Raw genomic sequence first — 20060 nt, 5'->3', positions numbered from 1 at the left:
GGACACTTCCTCATAAATAGGCGTCTTCAGCCAGCTCTTACCTGCCTGCCTTCTTAACCAGTGGGGTGGCTCCTGCCTCTTACTGGTTCTGGGTCCAGCTACAGTTCTCTGCCTTCCACCCTACCAGTCCCAATGGACACCAACCAGCACTGGGAAAACACTAATGATGATGATGATAATTTATTTATACCCCATCCATCTGCCTGAGTTTCTCCAGCCACTCTGGGCAGCTCTCAACAGGATATTAAAAACATGATAAAACATCAAACATTAAAAACTTCCCTAAACAGGGCTGCCTTCTGATATCTTCTGAAAGTCAGAGTTATTTCCTTGATATCTGATGGCTGTTCCACAGGGCGGGTGCCACTACCGAGAAGATCCTCTGCCTGGTTCCCTGTAGCTTCACTTCTCGCAGTGAGGGAACTATCAGAAGGCCCTCAGCACTGGACCTCAGTGTCTGAGCTGAACGATGGGGGTGGAGACGCTCCTTCAGGTATACTGCGCCGAGAGCATTTAGGGCTTTAAAGGTCAGCACCAACACTTTGAATTGTGCTCAGAAACGCACTGGAAGCCAATGTAGGTATTTCAGGACTGGTGTTATATGGTCTCAGTTTCCCCTCTGAGGTAGATCAAATTATTTCCCAAAACTTAACTGGCACCCGTGTTTCAAGAACCTGGTAATGGCTTACAAATAGTAGTAGTATGTGCCAATAATCTTCAACTTCTGCCCTCTGTTAATACAAGCATCCATGTCCTTCATGGATGCAGGCCTTCTCATGAATGGCTTCTGCTCCAATACTCCATTTCAGCTGAGAGCAAGACAACTTGGTGTCACTTCCCCCTGGTTTGTGGTGATGCCAGGTTCATCCTGAATACCAGATTCAATGACTAGTGTGGCAATCACATTCTGAAAAGTATTTCCTCTAGGCCTTCCACCCAACAAGAGTCATAGATGCATCATCTATACATAAATACACAATTTTACCACAGAGCGCTTTTATTCATAGCCTCTCATGCCTGGAGGATTTGTTCATGAAGTCCAGTGTGCCAATTGTCTTTAATGTTTCCAAACTGTATTTACAAAATACAATACAATCATATGTTCAATACTGTACAACTGCCAGTAAAAAAAAGAAACCTTTATTAAAACAGCAATAATATAATTTAGACTTTACACATTATTCCAGCCTCGGACCCAAAATTCTATTGGAAAAGCTCTTTAGCAGGCTTCAAATTTCACGATGGACACCAGCACAGCTTTTTTTTCTTTCTTACAAATGGCAAGGCAGAGATAAATTTATAGAGTTGGGTGATAAGAATATGTTTCTGCAGAACAGAAGAAGTATTGTCATAAATTACTTTTGACTCCTGGTAAGCACCAGCAATGCATTTATTGTGTGCTAACAACTTGCATTTGATGGAGGCTACTTAAAGACAGGCGGATGATTTCCCGTTATCCATAACAGTGCATTAATCTAGGTCACCTTAAATGTATCTGGTGATGGGCAAGAGTTGCACAACTCGGTTATGGATCTAAAAAGTTGAAAGAAGGGGACTCAGTCCAGATCCATAAGATGCATGGTCTCTCCTTATTTTGTGCAGAGTTTTAGGAAGCAGCACCTACTAGAATCTGAATCCTCCTCTGTCAAATACAACAACAAACCCTGTCCTGGCTCCACCACTGCTGCAGGCTTGCTTCTTTCCAGTCAAGGATTCTTGAAGACTAGACTCTGACATGTTTTTCCATTTTCTTTCAGTGTGCAACACAAGCACTGTGCCAGTTTATACAACACCATATTTCAACACTAAAAAGGCATGTCTCCTGTAATCTGTCTGGCAATCTGCTCATCTGTCGTCTCCTCTTTCTCCTTCTCACGATCTTTGTTCCAGTCTTTAAGGCCTTCTGGAAGTGACGTGTCTTCATCTAAGCTGCCTGTGCCTTCAACAAATTCTTCGTAAGTAGATTTTTCAGCAAATGGTCTGGGGCCAAGCATTTCAATCATATCACTTTTATCCAAAACCTCCTTTTCTAGGAGTTGTAAAGCAACCTGAAACAATATGCACACGTATCACATAATTTGTATAGAAGGTATAGCATGTAAATTGGCTTTCTTCCACGGCATGCAAGATAATAACCAAGGATTTAACCTTTCACTGTGTATAACAGAATCAAAAGTAGCATATTGCCAATAGCTACTATAATAACCTCTACATTGTTTCTAATGCTAGAGTATAGTCAAACATACTCTAAAAACTAACCATTAAGAAGCTCACGACTGCAAGGTATTTGACGTACCTACAGGATGTGATTATATCAATGCATCCTGGTTCCAAACTTCCTAAGGAATACACACATTTTGCTTTCTCTGAGGCAGAGTTGCCCCATTTATTTAATGTTAGGAAAAGGGCCATGTATACATCCTCATGTCCAGAACAGGGAAATTATTATTATTCTTTATTCAATTTGTATACCAACCTACAGGTGAAACTTGGAAAATTAGAATATCGTCAAAAAGTGCATTTATTTCAGTAATGCAACTTAAAAGGTGAAACCAATATATGAGATAGATGCATGACATGCAAAGCAAGATATGTCAAGCCTTTATTTGTTGTAATTGTAATTATTTGTCATTAGGCAGGTCAATTATACATGGAATGTAATTAATGAAATGTAATAGCAATGTTTATTTTTGCGTTATTGTAATTATTTGTTTTATTACTGTGGAATTTCCAAAGGAAAGCATTTGTAAAAATTAAAATAATAATAAATAATAATAAGTTGCATTACTGAAATAAATGCACTTTTTGACGATATTCTAATTTTCTGAGTTTCACCTGTATACCTGCAGGTCCCTATACAACCACAATACAAAAAATACAAAATACATAATAAAATGAGAGCAAAAACAAACCAATACCCCCCTTCCACAACACATTTAAAAGGGCATCGGATGGTTAAAGAGGAACATTTTCGCCTGGTGCTTAAAGGTGTAACCGTTTCTGTAAGCAAATGAATACGTACCTTTTCCACCTCTGCCTTCTTCTCAGTTAGGAGAGACAACGTCCGTTCGTAAGCTGAATTAATAAGCACTCGCACCTCTTCATCTATCAGTCTTGCAGTTGCCTCACTATATGGTTTTTCTAATACCATGTCTCCTTGCCGAGGAAGCTCAAATGAAATTTGCCCAACTTTTTCATTCATTCCAAACTGAACAATCTGAGGATTGAATGGCACACATTTTTAAGTGCCTTAGTCAAGAATGCTATGAAAAATATTAAGAGTCTTTATTCTAGCTACAATGCTTTAGTCTTAGCAGTTGCAACTAACCAAAATCTGCACCAGAGATGAGGAATCTGTGGCCCTCCAGATGTTCTTGGACTCCAACTCCCATCATCCATGACCGCTGGCTATGTTGGCTGTGGTTGAAATGGAGTCAAACACCTGGAGGGTCCCAGGTTTCCCAACCCTGATCTACATTACTGTCAGGATTTTAACCCTGAAGTAAAAATAAGCTATTCACAATCGTATTTATCCCTGTAATAGTCCATGAACGCTTACTGGGAAAGGATAATGTTAGTGTTTGGATATGGTCATTACTAATTACAAAACTGTTAGAAATCTATTGCATCAATAATCTGGCTCTTGAAGTATTCATAAAATATTAAGACAACCAATAGTAGCATCCAGGCATCAAAATGCACTACAAATTGTAAAGTATTGTATACTACAAAAATATAAATATTAACATGTACCACCAGCATACAAATTATATTTTTTTCCAGGAAGAAACAGTGCTAGACTTTAGGGGGGGGCAAGCCTCCATAACAAATCATTAATATATACCAGATATCAGAAGTATCTTTGTGGCCTGAATGGTGTATAAAGCATACCAAAACAATACCAAACAATAATCTTTTACAGTAATTTTCAAATCAAAAAATATAGAGTTGTTGAGAGGCATACAAACCTGTGCATATGCACTCTGAGTAACTTTCCTTAGATCATCTTGGGCCCCTGTTGTAATTCTTCCAAAGAAGATTTGTTCTGACACACGCCCACCCAGAGTCATGCACATCCTGTCAAGCAGCTGCTCTTTGGTGTAAAGATACTGCTCTTTCGGCAAGTACTGAGCATAACCCAATCCTTTGCCACGAGGAATGATAGATACCTTGCGCAAGGGAAGAAAAAATATTTAACTTAAACAATCCAGCTTATTCCAGCTGGAACACATGCAAACAGCTAATGGCAGCCACAAACTTGACTGACCTGGGGGAAAGGGTTTGTCTAAACTATTCCTGTTACAGCAGATCCCAAAATGCTCCCATGAATCAAGCCAAGGTTGATGGCATAGAATTATCATCAATGTGTAAGTATCACAGAGGTGGTTGGGGACGGTATGAAGCTAGCAGAACTCCTCCGCTAGGAAATTCAATAAATCATATTAATTCTGCTTTTTCCAGACAGGTAAGTAGGAAGCACAGAACGGTTTCCTATAGTTCAAAGCAGTGGCAACAACTGGTATGGAAGTGAGTGAAGCTGCCACACTTTCTACTGCTTCCTCAGCAGCTGCTCAGAATGGAAGTAAAATATAATATACTTTGTTTCTCCTTTCTGATTGCTATGCTAATTATGATTAGCGTAGTTGCTGGAAGGAAGCTGAAATGCTAGAATGTACCCTGATCTCGAAGCAGAACTGAGATTCCCTTTATCTAAGGTTGACTCCTAGTAATGCAGCTGCAGGCCTGAGAAAGACACAAAATTCTGCATATACTTTGCTCTTAAGAACTAAGCTGGAATGCAGCCATGTGCAAACCTTTGTGAGATCCTTGATTGTAGTTGTGTCATGTCCTCTTTCATCTTGAGTACACTTTCCTACCAGTTTCTGAACCCCTAGTTAAGGAAGATTACTTAGGCACAGATACCTTGTGGGTCCTGGCTCATGATTCAGAACACATCCCACCATATCTTCTTTAAACAGTGGCTAAAACATCAACTTAAAGCTACCAACCCACATTTTATCTGAAAATGATAGTCTTTTAACATTTACCAGTTGGGAAAAATGACACAATTCAGACCTCAGGTTAATAAGCTTTTTTTGCCTGCACACGTATCCCAGTTACAGTGCAGGCACTTTTTTTTTTTACTTCTTCTAATACCTAGAAGCTTGTAATTAACCATATTTTTCCATTTTGTCCAAACTAAGAAGCTGTGGTTACCAGTTTCAGAATAAGCCAGGCTAATATAAATCCAGCATTTAACCAAGTGTTTTAATATCCTGACTTATTCCAAAGCTAGTTACCATAGCTTCCTGGTTTGGATGAAATGGGAAACCAAGGTTAAGAGACTCGATTACTCATGCTCCAAAGCAAGGGATGAAGGGTCTGTGTGTGAAGGCAAAAGGCTAGTTTATATCTAAACTTACTAAGCTGAATTCTGATTATCCAAATGTGATCATTGTATAGCAAGCATCTTGCTAAGTCAACATACCTTGAGAAGTGGATCAGCATGTTCCAGAAACCATCCAGCAACTGCGTGGCCAGCTTCATGATATGCTACTGTCTTTTTCTCCTCTGGTTGCAATACTTGTGTCTTCTTTTCCAAACCTTTGATTTAAAAAACCCAAAACTTTACTACTGAGGTGCATATTTCTAATTTGGTGATAAGATAGCCCCCTAGAGCCAACTGATTTGGGGTTTCCTCCATCCCCTCACACTTAACGGACTATTGCAAATAATGGAGAAATATTTACTGTTCGATATAATGGAGCACTAGCTTCTTAAAATTATTCCCCCCTCCCCACCATAATCAAGAAAGAAGATTATTGTTTGTATACAGCAATTAAATTAAGAGATGAACAAAAGAACTGACCCACAACACTGGAAGAAGTGTAATCACAAAGGCTTACTGTCTCACCTCCTATCACTCGTTCAATTGCTTGCTCAAAGTGTTTTTGGTTTATGGCATCTGAAAGATGTCGTGCAGCAATTAAGGCAGCTTCATTGCATACATTAGCTATGTCTGCTCCTAAAAGAAAAGAGTGAGGAGACAATAAACAGAGCCGTTTCCAAACATAACATCCATCACTTAACACAATGAGGATAACCAGATATGCAATCAAGCACAATAATTAAAGTTCCCGCAAAGCTGCACATTTTAGGGTGGGGAGAGTAGTCTTGTTGTTGCTATTATTAAATAAAGAGGAATCAGAAACCCTTGATGATCTATTACAAATCATGCAAATTCTGCAGTAGATAGAGAGCTAACCTCCGCCCACCTCCAATCTGTTATCACAATTTCCTCGTAAAAGTGATAAAAAAATACTTCTAGAAATGTACCAATTACACAGGAGTAAAGATCACCTACCTGAAAATCCAGGAGTAAGTGATGCAAGTTTTCGTGCTAAATTATCTCTATTCAAGCTACTATCCAACTTCAGAGGCCTAAGATGAACCTTGAAAATAGATGCTCTTCCCTTTATATCTGGGGGTCCTTGAAGAGTTTAAAGAAAAAGCAAGTAACTTTACAATTGCAAACATTTCTGCTTTCTAAGTCCCACTGACCAGCTTTAGCTAATATCTCCTCTCTGTTCTCATAGTTATGAGGTCAAAGTTGTCTACCAAGATAACTTACCAATGAAGATCTGTCTATCAAAACGTCCTGGCCTCATAAGTGCAGGGTCCAGGATATCTGGCCTGTTGGTGCCTGCCAAAATGACTACATTTGATGTGGTATTAAAACCTGTGAAGACAATAAAAACCAAAACATTAAATATTCAGTAGTGAAAATGTTTTTTTTTCCAAAAGGCTATTGTGAATCTTAAGTATGCTATTTTGTAAATTCTGAAGTGACCAGAGTATTGGCTATTCTGCCTTCTGTCAAGGACTTAACGACTGAGCAGGTGAAGAGAACTACACCATGTTAAAGAATGAGGAAAAGATGCAAAACTATTTCATACTATGTAATATGAGTGCTTACAATTCACAGGACAAGGTATTTTCAAAATTCTGAACCACTGCTACTACAGCCTACAACAGCCTTATATGGCAGACAATAGCTTATGAAATGGGAAACAAGTCAAAGAGCAGTATCCAACTAACTTATACTCAGAGTAGACCGAGTGAAATCAACAGGCTTTAGTCATGATGCCACCCACAGAGATTATGGTTTATGTCCCGCAACCATCTTGAGCAGATCTGAGTGTGCCAAGGGGGCTGGAGTGGGGAAAGGTCCCACTGTGCAAACAGAAGTCTGTTTCACTTGCACACTGGCAGAGTTGGCTACAAACCAGGCATGGGCAAACTCCGGCCATCCAGATGTTTGGGACTACAACTCCCACCATCCCTAGCTAACAGGACCCATGGTCGGGGATTATGGGATGGGAATTGTAGTCCCAAACATCTGGAGGGCCGGAGTTTGTCTATGCCTGATACAAACCTTAATGTACAATCCCACACAATTAGCAATAAGCTTACAAAACAAAAAGAACAGAAAGATGCTTTCAGCTATGCTCATTCAGTATAATGAAAAAACAACTACCCACTCTTCCTAAAAAAGATTATGAAATCTAGGTTATATCCAATGTCAGTCATACTGTGAATAGGCCACTGAAATCAACAAGTTAAATCCATTTATTTCAATGGGCATCATCAGCTTGTGACTAATAGATATCATTCTACCTTTTCCTTCTTACTAACAAAAAACACAACATTTTCTTCAAATGTGTTATTACTAATAAAGCCACCCAACCCTTGAGGGGGTTATTGGTTTGTTTTTGTTTTATTACTTGGTATGTATTTTGTGGAGGGCACCAGGCTGGCAAAGCCGGCTCTAACCAGCACCTGCCTACGTTCCCTACTGCTTTTTAACAGCCAGTTGATTTTTTACATAGGTTTTCATAACAACGTTTGGTTGTGTCCCCATGCAGCTTGTTTCATACCAATAGGAGCTATTTCCAGGTAATTTGTTTAAGAATGAAGTGTTACTCTATATGTAAGTGGAAGTAGGAATGATAAAAGTTTAAGAAACGAAATAGTTACCATCCATTTCTACTAGCAGCTGATTCAATGTGTTTTCTTGTTCACTTTGCCCTCCAAAGTTACCCCGTCCTCTCTTCCTTCCCACTGCATCTATTTCGTCAATGAAGAGAATGCAAGGGGCATTTTTACGAGCCAGAACAAATAAATCACGAACCTTTGCAAGAGAAAAAAGGTACTTTCAAAATCATGTAATGCCACATAGCTGGTTGTCCATCAACACTACAGAATACACCACAGAGATAGTATTCATGTCATTGAAATAGGTATACAACATTAGACTCATTGGTCCGTCTATCAGGAAGATTATATTGCAGCTAACATGTTAGGTTATGAAATAAATTGAATGCTTTTACAGTCATACCTTTGTTTTCTAACAGCTTAGTTCTTGAACGTTTTGGCTCCTGAACACTGCAAACTCGGAAGTGACTGTTCCGGTTTGAGAACTATTTTTGGAAGCCGAACGTCCAACGGGGCTTCCGCGGTTTCCAATTGGCTGCAGGAGCTTTCTACAGCCAATTAGAAGCCACACTTTGGTTTATGAACGTTTTAGAAGTCAAACAGACTTCTGGAACAGATTCTGTTTGACTTCCAAGGTATGACTGTAATTTGAAAGCTGTAGAAATCAAACTCTAGAAAAGTGTTTAGAACCATGGGTGGTATTCAACTACTACATCCTGTCAGCGCAATGATTTCTACTTGTGCAATGGGACTCCCCCCCCCCTCACTTTGTGTGCCCTCCCCAAATCTGCTCCAGAAGATTGGGAAAACCCTTAGAACAAATTTGGAGGTGCACAGAGAGAGGACATTCTGTTGCACAAGCAGAAATCCCTGCACTGACAGAATGAGACTTCGTGAACAATGAATTCCACCCAATGTTTTTATTTCTACATAAGTACTTGAAACAAAGGCTTTATGCTGGAAGAGCCAACAGTGTCCAAAGTACAAGAGCTAGACTTGGATGAAGGAGACCTTGGTTAAAATTGCATCTCTCCCTCAGAGCTGGGACTACTTAAAATAGCATAAATTTCCTACATAACTCCATAGAGAAGCGTGGAGAACCTTTGTGTACACTGATGCTAAATCTAGTCTTCCTGCAACAGCCATCAAGTTTAGAATACCATACCCTTGTCCTTATCAACTGTTAGTAAAAAGAAGAAGAAGAAGAGAGTGGAAAATGCAGCCAGAGGGCTACAGCTCTGAAGCAATAAGATTTCCTAGAAACTGAGTGAGATATCAGAGTTATTAATTAAAATAGCTTGCAGCCAGCTCTTTAAGATGAACAGCTATCTCGATCGTTACTGAAATTTAGTGAATTATCAAGCTTTTGGCCTACCAACCTTGACTGTGTCCTTTTAACAACCGACACTGCAATAACAGAGCAAGGCCAAAGACTTACTCTAGCAGGACCCACGCCGACAAACATCTCTAAGAACTCAGACCCATTGACTGTAATGAAAGGGACGTTGGCCTCTCCGGCTGTTGCTTTTGCTAGAAGAGTTTTCCCTGTGCCTGGAGGTCCTGTCAAAATAGCTCCCTGTAAGGTTTGAGAAAGGGTAAATATTACTAAGAAATAAAAGCAGTGCAAATATTCACCATAAATTTTCTTCAATATGAGTCAATATATTTAGAACTCTGTTTCAGGGAAGTATAACATGTGTCCTAGTTCCACAAATAACTCAAAAATTTCTTTTTCCTGAAATGTTTTAGTGCTTGAAAAGGTAATTTGAATTTCACAAAATTGTGTTTTGAATGGGAGTGCAAACTGCAATAGAGCTAAAGTAACCAATATTTGATCATGATAACACAAGATGGTCAATTTAAGAAGTCTTCACAAGATTTATGCACTATTTATTAAGATCCACGAGGAAAAGATACTCTAGCCTAATTTTTGGCTCTATGCTAATTCAGATTTTTTAAAAAAACAGTTTGGACAAATAGTATTTGCTTGCAGGTAAATCTGAGTAAGAAAGAACAGTGTTCTCATTTTACTGAAAGGAAAGCATAGAGAACAAGAGAATTTCATAATGTCACTAAAGGAAGATTCAGAGGCTATGTGAAATGAGTTCTTATGATTCCACAAACTAATCAAAGGCTTTTATTCTTGTGATCATATTTTTAAAATTCTGATGTTAGGTTAGAATATAGGAAGAATGCAAATTGTCACTAAATTCAAAAAATTCATCTCCAGCTAAAAGAACTCAATAAAGTAATGAAGTTGGCACAATAACGTTTTTATTCTTGAAACTCCTTACCTTTGGGATCTTTGCTCCAAGATTCTCGTACTGTTTTGGGTTTTTCAGAAAGTTAACAAACTCCATTATTTCTAATTTAGCCTCCTCACAGCCAGCTACATCTTTGAACTTCACATCTATTTCATCCTTTAAGACTTTGGCTGTTGTTTCACCCACACTGAAGAGTCCTCCCATTCCCCGTCCTGTTCGGCCCATTCCAGAAGGTCCTCTTCTTAACGTGTAGAGCAGAAAGCCAACTATAAGGACCGTTGGCAACATACTCAGAAGAAAGGAACTAAAAATAAAAGTTGGGAGTTATTAATTCATTGTTTCATAACAAAATATGGGGTTGGGAGGAGACACATAAGAGCAATTTCATTATGAGCAACTTTGCTCAATAAGGTGCAATTTTAGTTAAAATATGCTGGGCTACAACGAATCATACACAGTTCACAGCACCTTTCTGATTCATAATACAAATGTGTGCTAAAGCTAATGAATTCCTAGATCAGGCTAACTTTATCTCTTGCTCTTTCTTACATTCCCCATTAGTTGGCATCCATCTCAGGAGAAAATGGAGGAGTGCACTTTTGTAGATGAAGTCAAACCCCTGGTGGTTGTAGAAACTGATACGGGAGAGACATGTTTTGCTGCAGCTGGGGAAGATGAAGGTGTCCAATTGTGCTGCTGCAGATGCACCATGGCGTTTCTTCTCTCTGCCTTCCTCCCAACTGTTGCTCCTCCTCTAGTCAATGCTGTAGAGGCATAGCCTGATTGCCTGTCTCCAGGCACTGTAACCGTCTGCAAGGGATTCCCACATGACAGGGTTGATGTTGCCAGCCTTCAAGTCCCGTTTGCAGACATATATGTAGTCTGCAAATGAGCCTGATGCCAGCTCCCCCCAGAGCACATTCTTAGGGATTCTGCCATCTTCCATTCTGTGGACAGGACCACGACTACGTAGAAGTCGCAGAGACAGGAGTCTGAATATTGTGGGAATGTGGGCTTGGGAGACTCTGTCCTGCCATGTGATACCCAAAATCCTCCTGACATAGTCTATGTGGAAGGCACTGAAGTGTCATTCCTGGCAGGTGTAAGTTGCCCAAGTCTCACTACCATGAAGCAGAATCCTCAATACGCAAGCCTGGTAGACCTTCATCTTAGTATTAGCATCACATCCTCCCATACCCTTTTGGAGTGAAAAGCCATTGTTGGAGCTGCCTTGCCAATTCACTTGTCCAGCTCAGCGTCGATGCAGAGATTGCTGGTTATGGTGGAACCCGGGTAGACTTGTCTACCACCCCAAGTGTGTGGTCACCAATGCTGATGCGTGGAATGCTGATAATGGCTCAGGATGCTCATCCCTATCAGGCTGATGGTAAGGCCAAACTCCTTGCAGGCTTGGGCAAAATGGTTGACGAGTCTCTGTAGAGTGCTCTGAGTGCTCTGCCAATGCTGTGTCATCTGCAAACAACATCTCTCAGGTAAGACCCGTTGCACTTATGTTTAGGTGCGGAGACGTACCACGCTGAACAGACTCTGTCACAACAAGGTAGGATGTCCACCTAAGCTTTACAAGATGATAGTGTCCTTCCACGAGAACATGCAAGGCACCGTCCAGTATGACAGCTCATCCTCGGTCCCCTTCCCTATGAAGAGCATTCCCTCTCTTTGACATTCCCATAGCCTAGTGCAAATGAGAGAAAACTCTACTTCTTTCCCCATGCATATGCCAAATAATTTGAGAGTGGTGGATGATAGCAGTTACTGACAAGCTCAGCCAGAGACTAGCTAGTCAGCAAGCCGATTTTAAAAAGTAGTATCATATATTCCACTACAATTCCAATCATTTAAAACACTTACCCATCACTCTCTGCTGCATACACTACAGGTATCCGGTTCTCCCCTTCTATCCCCATCTCAAGCTGTGCAGTTTCCAAGTTCCGCTCAAATGTGTCCACACTTCCAATATTAAACCAAACATATTGCTGTAAAAACAAATATAATAATTCATGGTGTCTCAGTTTTAGCATTTTAAATTAACCTGAGAGAGACAAGATAATAAAGCTTATTTTAATATAAAGAAGCTTAATTGAATATCCAGAAAGTTACAATACATACTTAGCTTGCCACGTAACAACTAGAGGCAGAAATTTGATATGCTGGTTTTAGTTGCATCATTTCTATTTGCCGAATAAAACACCTCCACTGAATGTGCATTTCTGAATGCTAGAACGGCAAAATATTTATAGGACTTCTGCCATGTCTTTCATGGATGGCAAAAGTATTTCTATTACAGTGTTATACAATACTATATAAAAGGTGAAATCCCTAATAGGTATGGTGCAGGGAAACCACACTTGCACATCATGTTCTGCATCTTTAAGCAAAAAGCATGTGTAGATTCCTACAGTATGTAAGGTGCACTAGACATCAGATTCTGTACATGTTCAACACATTTTGTCATTTACTTGCAAGGGCACAGAGCACAGCCCTTGATACATCAAAATAACAAACTGTCAGATCCATATTTAATACTCTATACAGAAATGTTTACAAACATAAATTATTCAACCCCTTAATGCATTTGGTGAATTGAAAAATTTGATTTACCCCATCAATTGGTGACTTCCCTGGGGTAAAAACCACTCTAACAAAGCGCTTGTTCACCACTTCTAGCTTGTCCACCTGTGAAAGCACAAAATACATTTCAGACAGTAACTTTTTCCTCCCAGGAGAAGCCAAAGATTGAACCACAGACCTTCTGCATGTAAAGCACAGTCTCTGCCCCTGAGCTAGAGACCTTCCCTTATGCTGTATCAACACGACCCTGTGAGATGTGAGTGTACTGAAACTGCTGAGGGCTGTTTCAAAATCAAAAACATCCAAAATCTGCTTTTAAAAAGTCTGGCCCAATACATTTTAAGCTCAAAACCTTTCTTCCAAAAGCAGAGGTCCCCAAATATAAAACTGATTCCTTGGCAAGGTACCAATTCTTTGACCCTACCATGAAGCACAGAAGGTTGCAGGAAGAGCTTTGCCTTCATTTGCACTCAGGGCTTGAATAAGGAAACTGTGCTTTTCTGCTGTTCCTTTCCACTTTGCCAAAGCTCCCTGCAAGTGGGATAAAACATTGCTTCTCCTCTGATCCTTCTAGCAAGCATGCAGGGACACAGGGTAAGGTGGAGTGCTGTTTCATATTGCTGCCCAAGGCTTGGGTAACACAACAGGAAATAAGAATGTGTCAGTGGGGCCTTGACTCAGCTTGAGTCAAACACAAAGGAAACAGGAGATCAGCCTGCTGTTGCTTTTCTTATCCAAACTATAGTGTGAATGAAAGCTCTGCCCTCTCTTGCCCCAGTGAGCAAGCAAGTTCTGAGCGAGCAGGTTCTCAAAGTAAATAACCGTCCACTCTTGAAGAAAATGCAAACTTAGGGTCTCTCTTTCAGCCCACTACACTAAATTTATTCTTGAACTCTCTTCAATAGTTTTAATAGCTGCTTGTTGTGTTTTTTTGTTTTGCTATTTTAATATTTAAAATTCTTTTCCTTGGGTTTTTAGAAGCAAAGGCAGGAAAAGTTTCAAATAAATAATATGCCCTTAAAAAGAGCCATGGAGCTCAAAATGTCTTAGGCCATTTTCTAACAATATGGCTAACCTCTACTTTTTGCCAATTGCTTTTGTTTCTGTAATAGAAGTTCTGACCACATGCAGTAATTTTCTTCTTCTTTCTTTAATACAAATTCATCCTCAGCCTTTCCAGCTTCAATTAAATTATAGCCCACCCTGGTTTACACTCAGTCACAATGGATAACTTATTCTGTGAAATCAACGTTTCAGCTGAAGGTGCCTCAGTGCTACTTACCACTCCTTTGGAAAGGTAGTTGTTGGCAAAGTCCTTCCACGTGATTTCTCTCCCAGCATTCCTGAAGAAAACGTAGTATGTAGCAAAAGCCCAGAAAATTGCAGTGCCCATGAAATAAAAACGGAACTCTTTGTCATCCCAGGGAAAGTCACCCTAAAGGGGAAAAGAGAAATAAGGAATACTGGATTGAGATTGACTTTTGTATGTGAAAATGGTGGGTTTTCTGATCTGCAGTCACAAAAACAGCCCTATGTAAGCACCAATTTGTAAAAGAATTTTTTACAGAATAAATAAATATTGTGCATTAGCCTACAAAGACAATTTATTCATAAAAACATGCAAAAGTGTCCAGAATTACAGTCATGCCTTCATTTCCACCTACAAACCTTTCTCTATTAACTTGGTGGAGAGGCAGATTCACATATGAAATGTGGTGAGCTTTTCTGAGGTGAATGGGAATGCTTGCTTTGCAAAAGCTCACTGCAGGTGGGCCTTGAGTCAGGGCCACTATAAAGCTTAGATTCAAATAATCTTTCAGAGAAATTTAAGAAACATGTAAGTAACTGAGTTTAAAAAACCATATAAATCAACAGCATCCCCATGGTGAAAATAATCTGAATAACATTCAGAGAAGCAATGGTATATTACAGAACTGCAAAACAGAATAAAGCAGGTTGATAAAAGCAGTGTCACCAAAAATATGAATTGGGACCTTTTGTATTCTGGACCACCAGCTAGTATCTTCTTTCTTGCCACCTTTTTTCCCTCCTCCACCACTGCTTCCTCCTCCTCCTCCATTGGTTTTGGAAGGGCGCTGGGAGTTGGCTTGCTTTACATCTACAAAAAAAGTTCACACGCACGTTTCTACAAAAACTAGAAATCAAGTAAGCCAATTTCCCTGTAGTACTTTGTTTTGTTACTTCTGTAATCTTTACACAACACTGATTCTTACAAGATTAACTGCTAGATTAGATGTTACAACATACAGGGCTGTCTACAAAAATAGCCTTGGCTCATCTAATCCCAACCCTTACTCCATACCATGGAACAGATCTTACTTTATGCTGCGACAGCAAAATGTTCTGTGCCTCCCCACCCTGTATCACTGACTGCTGATGGCATGGCGCAAGGAAACACAGAACATCATGATGCCACAGCATGAGCAAAGCTCTAGCAGAAAGCATCAGGGGGTTGGGTGGGCCTAAAAGTGCGGCAGCTGTTTACAACAGAAGTCCCATATTTAATGTCCAATTTGTTTTTAACACTCAGAATCTGGACTAAGTTACAGAGATGTTACAAAGACTACTTATATCATGTAAATGAAGTCCTCTGAGAATTCAGTAAAGGCAGTATATAAAGATTATTATGATGCACTACACCAGGACATGTGTTTAGGTGGGGAACAGTAATGACTATGTAAGAACTCACAACACAGTGAGAGCCTATTAGGAAGAAAACCTGGTGTAAACTGGTTATTGTTGGGGTGTCTCAAACAACGTATCATGGTACATCCAGATAATGCTTTCTGATTAGATAGAATCCAGTTTTTAGTGGAACGATATTGAAAGCTCAGTTTTCCCAACTCATTTCCAGCTTCCAGCTCCCTTCTTTATTATGTTTAAATATAGTACCCATGTCACTGTAGCTTTGGCCCTCTTTCGTAACTGATTCTTTAACAAACATTAAAAGGCACAGAAGACCAGGGATATAAACAGGCCCAGTCAAAATGCTCATGGAAAAAATAACACCACCACAAACATCTAACAGAGAATTCAGAAAGTGAATATGGTGACGCTGGAGCAGAAACATATAAATTCTACAATGTGAAGACCTGGCACATAAAATGTGCCAACAGAAGTCACAAGACAGAAGTAAACTGTAGGAAATAGTGACCCCTTACATGGTTACTTCCTCCAATTCAAGTACTGACCACTGTCAAAACTAGGACACAGCAACATGGGCTTGTATATAAGAGCAGTCAAAATTAATAATAACCAAAGTGACATTTATTCTACATATGAGCCTCAAGTGAAAAAGCAGACTGGTACCTTTAGTTTCTCCTTCTGAGCCCTTTGTTTCATTAGGTTTCTTTTCATCAGGGAAATATTTTTCAAAACCTAGTAAGGAAAAAAGCAGTAATAAAAATTGAGTATATTGTATTATGCTTGAGGCAGTGAAGTGTGTTTGAGGGAACAGGAAAAGAGGTGGATATGTGAGTTTCACATATCTGATAAAGCTAAACAGGAGGGTGGGAAAAGGAGGAGATAAAAGTGTGTGTGTCATTTAAAAATATTTATGATAAAGAATAGTAACTGCCCAAGTGCCTATCAAAAGAGCCTACCCTCTAGTTTCTAGAAGAACTACACTGCTGAAACAACAGCAAAAAGGTAGGAAGGTGGAAAACTGGAAGCAGACTTTTTTGTGGAGAGAAAGGAGGACTATTCTGAGAGCTCAGTCAGCCCTTGGGCTGAAACAGGTGAGTCACAGCACATATGTAGCTTGAGATAGGGACAAAGAAAGAATAATATTCCTGTCCAGCTTTAGGCCTGGGTTTCACTTGGAAAACACCTTGACTGCCCTTGGCGGTTGATTTAGACCGGGGATGAATAGTGAGCACAATCCTACTGGCTCTCCTGGATCTCTCTCTTTTTTAAAAATATCATTTTTATTGATTTTCTGCTGTTTTCCCCTTACCCTTTACAAATTAAAATATACACCAACACCTGTTTTACACATATTTGAACTCACATTTACATTCACCATTTGTCAAAATTAACATTTGTGTTTCCATACATTTTTGTTTGATTGACTTCCCTTCTTCCTTACTGTCTTCTTATATTCCAAATTACTTTGCACATTGCTTAAGCCTCTCCTGGATCTCTCAGTGGCTTTCATCACCATCAATCAACACTATCCTTCTGAACTACTTGACTGGGTTGGACTTGGAAGGCACAGTGTTCTGCTGGCTCTGGTGCCTCCTGGATAGCTGATTCCAGATGGTTGTGATGAGGGGACCTTCTGTTTTACCCCTTGAGTTTTGGCTTTGTTTTGTGCTCTGTCTCCCATGCTTTTCAACATCTGCATGAAACTGCTGGGAGAAGTCATTCAAAGGTTTCAGCTGCCATATGCAGATGACGTCAGCTCTACCCCTTGTTTCCACCTACTCATCTCAGGGAGGCTGTGGGACTCCTGAACTAAATGGTTTGTAATTAGGTTACTTGAAAGACATATGTATCAACCTGTCAGGAACCCATGCTCATGTTCCCACCAGTGTGATCATTTAGGTTGGTGGGCAAGAAGGAAAGGCCCTTCTCAGTGATGGCCCAAGATTGTGCAACAATACAAGAGAGGAGTTTTGTGGGAGATTGCTCTCTGGCTGCACATTATGCTGCAAAGATGGCAGGACAGCTGTGCTTAATTTCTAAAGAGTAAAGTGCTAGGGCTCAGGCCACATCTTTCATTCTGAGTGAGGAAACAATGCAATTAAGGTGTAATTGTTCTGTAGCTAGGCAATACCGGTAGGTCTCTGCACATTCTCAGAGCTATACTCTTTCAAACATTCTAGTGCAGCTCTGGTATTAGAGAAAAAAGCATGTTTATTTCTATGCCGCTTCCCATAAAATTGTGCCTTACCAGTTTTAAACACGTAATATGAATAAGTATAGTAGTCAATAATATAGTAAGCTACACAGTATTATTATTTTACAGCAAAAAAATTACCTTTTGGAGGTTGGGAGAAGAGCTTCCTGTAAACAGCAATTACACTTGCAAGGACATTGCTTCTGTTTGTAGGAACTTGTGTGGCCACGTGGTCATGAAGCTGAAAAAATGAGAATTGTCACTAAAAAACCAAGACAGTTCCTCAGCATCTTTTCAGCAAATAAATCCCAGAGATTTCAATGGGGCTTACCATACTTTCTAGTAAGCATGCACATAATTGCTGCCTTAGGTTGCAATCCAAACCCTAGCTGGAGAGCAGTGGGACCGCTAAGGCATCCACAGCCCTGCTGCTCATGCTAGCCCAGACAGGGGAAGTGGCAGGCAAACAGCTGCCCAAGCCTGGAGTTGTGCCAGCGATCGGGCCCACAATGGGACTAAGATCATTATGTGACTGCTCCACTGGATCCAAGACTGACTCAGCCCTTCCCTGACCCCAGAACACACTGTTTCAGGGCTATCTGTCTGTATGTTTGTGCCAGTGGATACAAACTAACATGGGTAAAGGGGCTGGCAGAGCTGAACACAGCACCATCTCTGCCCAATATAAACACCTTTCTAGAAAAGGGTGGTTGAATTGCAGCCTTAGACTGCAGTTGTATACATGCAAGTAGGTTCCACTTGAAGGCCTATTTTTGCAATATGAAATAATGGTTATTCATTTAAAAGCAGCCACTCTCCCAGTTTCACAAATATCCTGGCACATTATTTTACATCATTGGAGGTTCTCCTGCACCACCCCTGATGTAAAAGATGTCCTTTGGTTTCATTTCTCAATGGGTACTCTGGATAGGTACACCTGGAATGTTGCCTGGGGATGAAATATCACAAAATAACAGGGTAAGGGGGGTGAGCAAAGAGAGTGAAAGTTCCCTAGTCTACAGTGTGAGTAAAAGCAGTTTACTCCATCATGCATCATCTTACTTTTCCAAATGAGAAGCTGAAGCAAGTTTACAAAGAACAGATAAAAGCAACTCTCAACTCACCTGAGCTAGAAACCAGCTCACATATCACTTCTGTTATGAATTTAGCAGGTGACGTTAAATAAACCACTGTCTCTCAAACTCACACTTTGCCCTCAACCCAATATACAACAGGGGGATAATAATGATATACTTTACAGGGTTGCTGAAAGACGATGATGGTGATGATGATGATAATAATAATAATAATAATGCAAAAGAGTGTACAGGAAGCTCTTTGAACACGCAAAAGCACTGTACGAATCCTTTTGCACACGAGAAGTTCAGTTCAGTGGTAGAACCCATTTTCTTCATCTGCAAAAAGTTCCAGATTCACTCTCTGACATCTCCAGGAAAGACCGGTCAAGATTTGCTTTTAAAAAAATAATTTCTCAAAACTGCCAAGAACCTCTGACAGTCAGTCAGCGAAGCCCATTGTGAGCTTGTTGGACTAAGGAATTGTGACTCGGTAAAAAGCAAAACCCGCATATGGCTATACCGAGTATCTTTGATTCAGTCTAGCAAAGGTGAGATGCTAAGCTAAGCATTTCTCAGCGTCACCATTACGGTGCTGAAACAGCTACGACACAAGCAGCTTCTCTCTCTTAACCTTCGGGGGATAAGAAACGAAAGCTGCCAAATGACTCTATGGGGACGGGACTCCCTCGTGGCGCGGCGGCGGCCCCGGTCAACCTCCAGTAGGCGCTGCAGGAAGGGCGGCGGTGCCCGGGAGGCGCACCCCATTCCCCTTGCGCCCTGCCCTTGCCGTACACGCACGTCACTCACCAATCTCAGGTAGCGCGAAGGCGCTGCGGGGCCTCGCCCCCAAAGCAGCCGCTGGGCCCCGGGGATCCCGCCGGGGGAACGCCGGCAGCAGCCTCGCGACAGCCACAGGCAGCGGTGAGCCATAGTCGCCGAAACAGGCCCAGCGGCCCCAAAGCACCACTCTCTTCACTCACTCACTTACACAAACAGGCGAGGGGGTGGTTGGGGGAGACCTTGGCCACGCCCCCGACGCCGCGCGTGACGCATCACGGCGCCCCCATGACCCCTCCCGCGCGTGCGCGCAGCCTTCGCCATGCTCCTCCTTTTTTCGTAAGCCCCGCCTCTTTTGGAGGCTTTGCGAGTTTTGCGCTCTTTCTCCGCCATCCCTGTGCAAGAGCGAGACGACCAAATTGAAGTCTTGCATGCTAGATCTATGGGGTTCTCCGAAGCGCAAGTGTAGAGGATCCATCCAGCCGAAACAGC

At 40.9% G+C, this 20060-nt stretch overlaps 1 protein-coding gene across 1 annotated transcript; it reads right to left on the bottom strand.

Annotated features, from left to right (window-relative positions):
• Nucleotides 1-975: 975 nt before the first annotated feature.
• Nucleotides 976-19781, bottom strand: AFG3L2 (AFG3 like matrix AAA peptidase subunit 2). The gene is made up of 17 exons (XM_035125599.3): nucleotides 19599-19781; nucleotides 17854-17953; nucleotides 16182-16250; nucleotides 14846-14970; nucleotides 14134-14286; nucleotides 12882-12956; nucleotides 12132-12256; nucleotides 10290-10563; nucleotides 9434-9571; nucleotides 8038-8191; nucleotides 6632-6739; nucleotides 6365-6490; nucleotides 5915-6025; nucleotides 5489-5604; nucleotides 3969-4169; nucleotides 3023-3217; nucleotides 976-2048 (listed from the first exon to the last, which is right to left on the bottom strand). The coding sequence occupies exons 1-17, from the start codon at nucleotides 19719-19721 to the stop codon at nucleotides 1806-1808; spliced, it is 2436 nt and encodes an 811-aa protein (XP_034981490.1). The 5' UTR covers nucleotides 19722-19781; the 3' UTR covers nucleotides 976-1805.
• Nucleotides 19782-20060: the final 279 nt, after the last annotated feature.

Source organism: Zootoca vivipara, chromosome 8 (genome assembly GCF_965207765.1).
Source record: "Zootoca vivipara chromosome 8, rZooViv2.hap1.1, whole genome shotgun sequence".
In the NCBI taxonomy this organism is placed as follows: domain Eukaryota; kingdom Metazoa; phylum Chordata; class Lepidosauria; order Squamata; family Lacertidae; genus Zootoca; species Zootoca vivipara.
Note: the sequence above shows the minus strand (reverse complement) of the source record. Positions and strands in the feature narration are given on the sequence as shown.

Coding starts and splice junctions, on each gene's coding strand:
- AFG3L2 (XM_035125599.3), bottom strand. CDS start 19,721: ATGGCTCACCGCTGCCTGTGGCTGTCGCGAGGCTGCTGCCGGCGTTCC. Junction 6,740..8,037: donor GCTGCTAGTAGAAATGGATG/GTAACTATTTCG, acceptor TTGTCTTCACAG/GTTTTAATACCACATCAAAT. Junction 6,491..6,631: donor TGATAGACAGATCTTCATTG/GTAAGTTATCTT, acceptor AAACTCTTCAAG/GACCCCCAGATATAAAGGGA.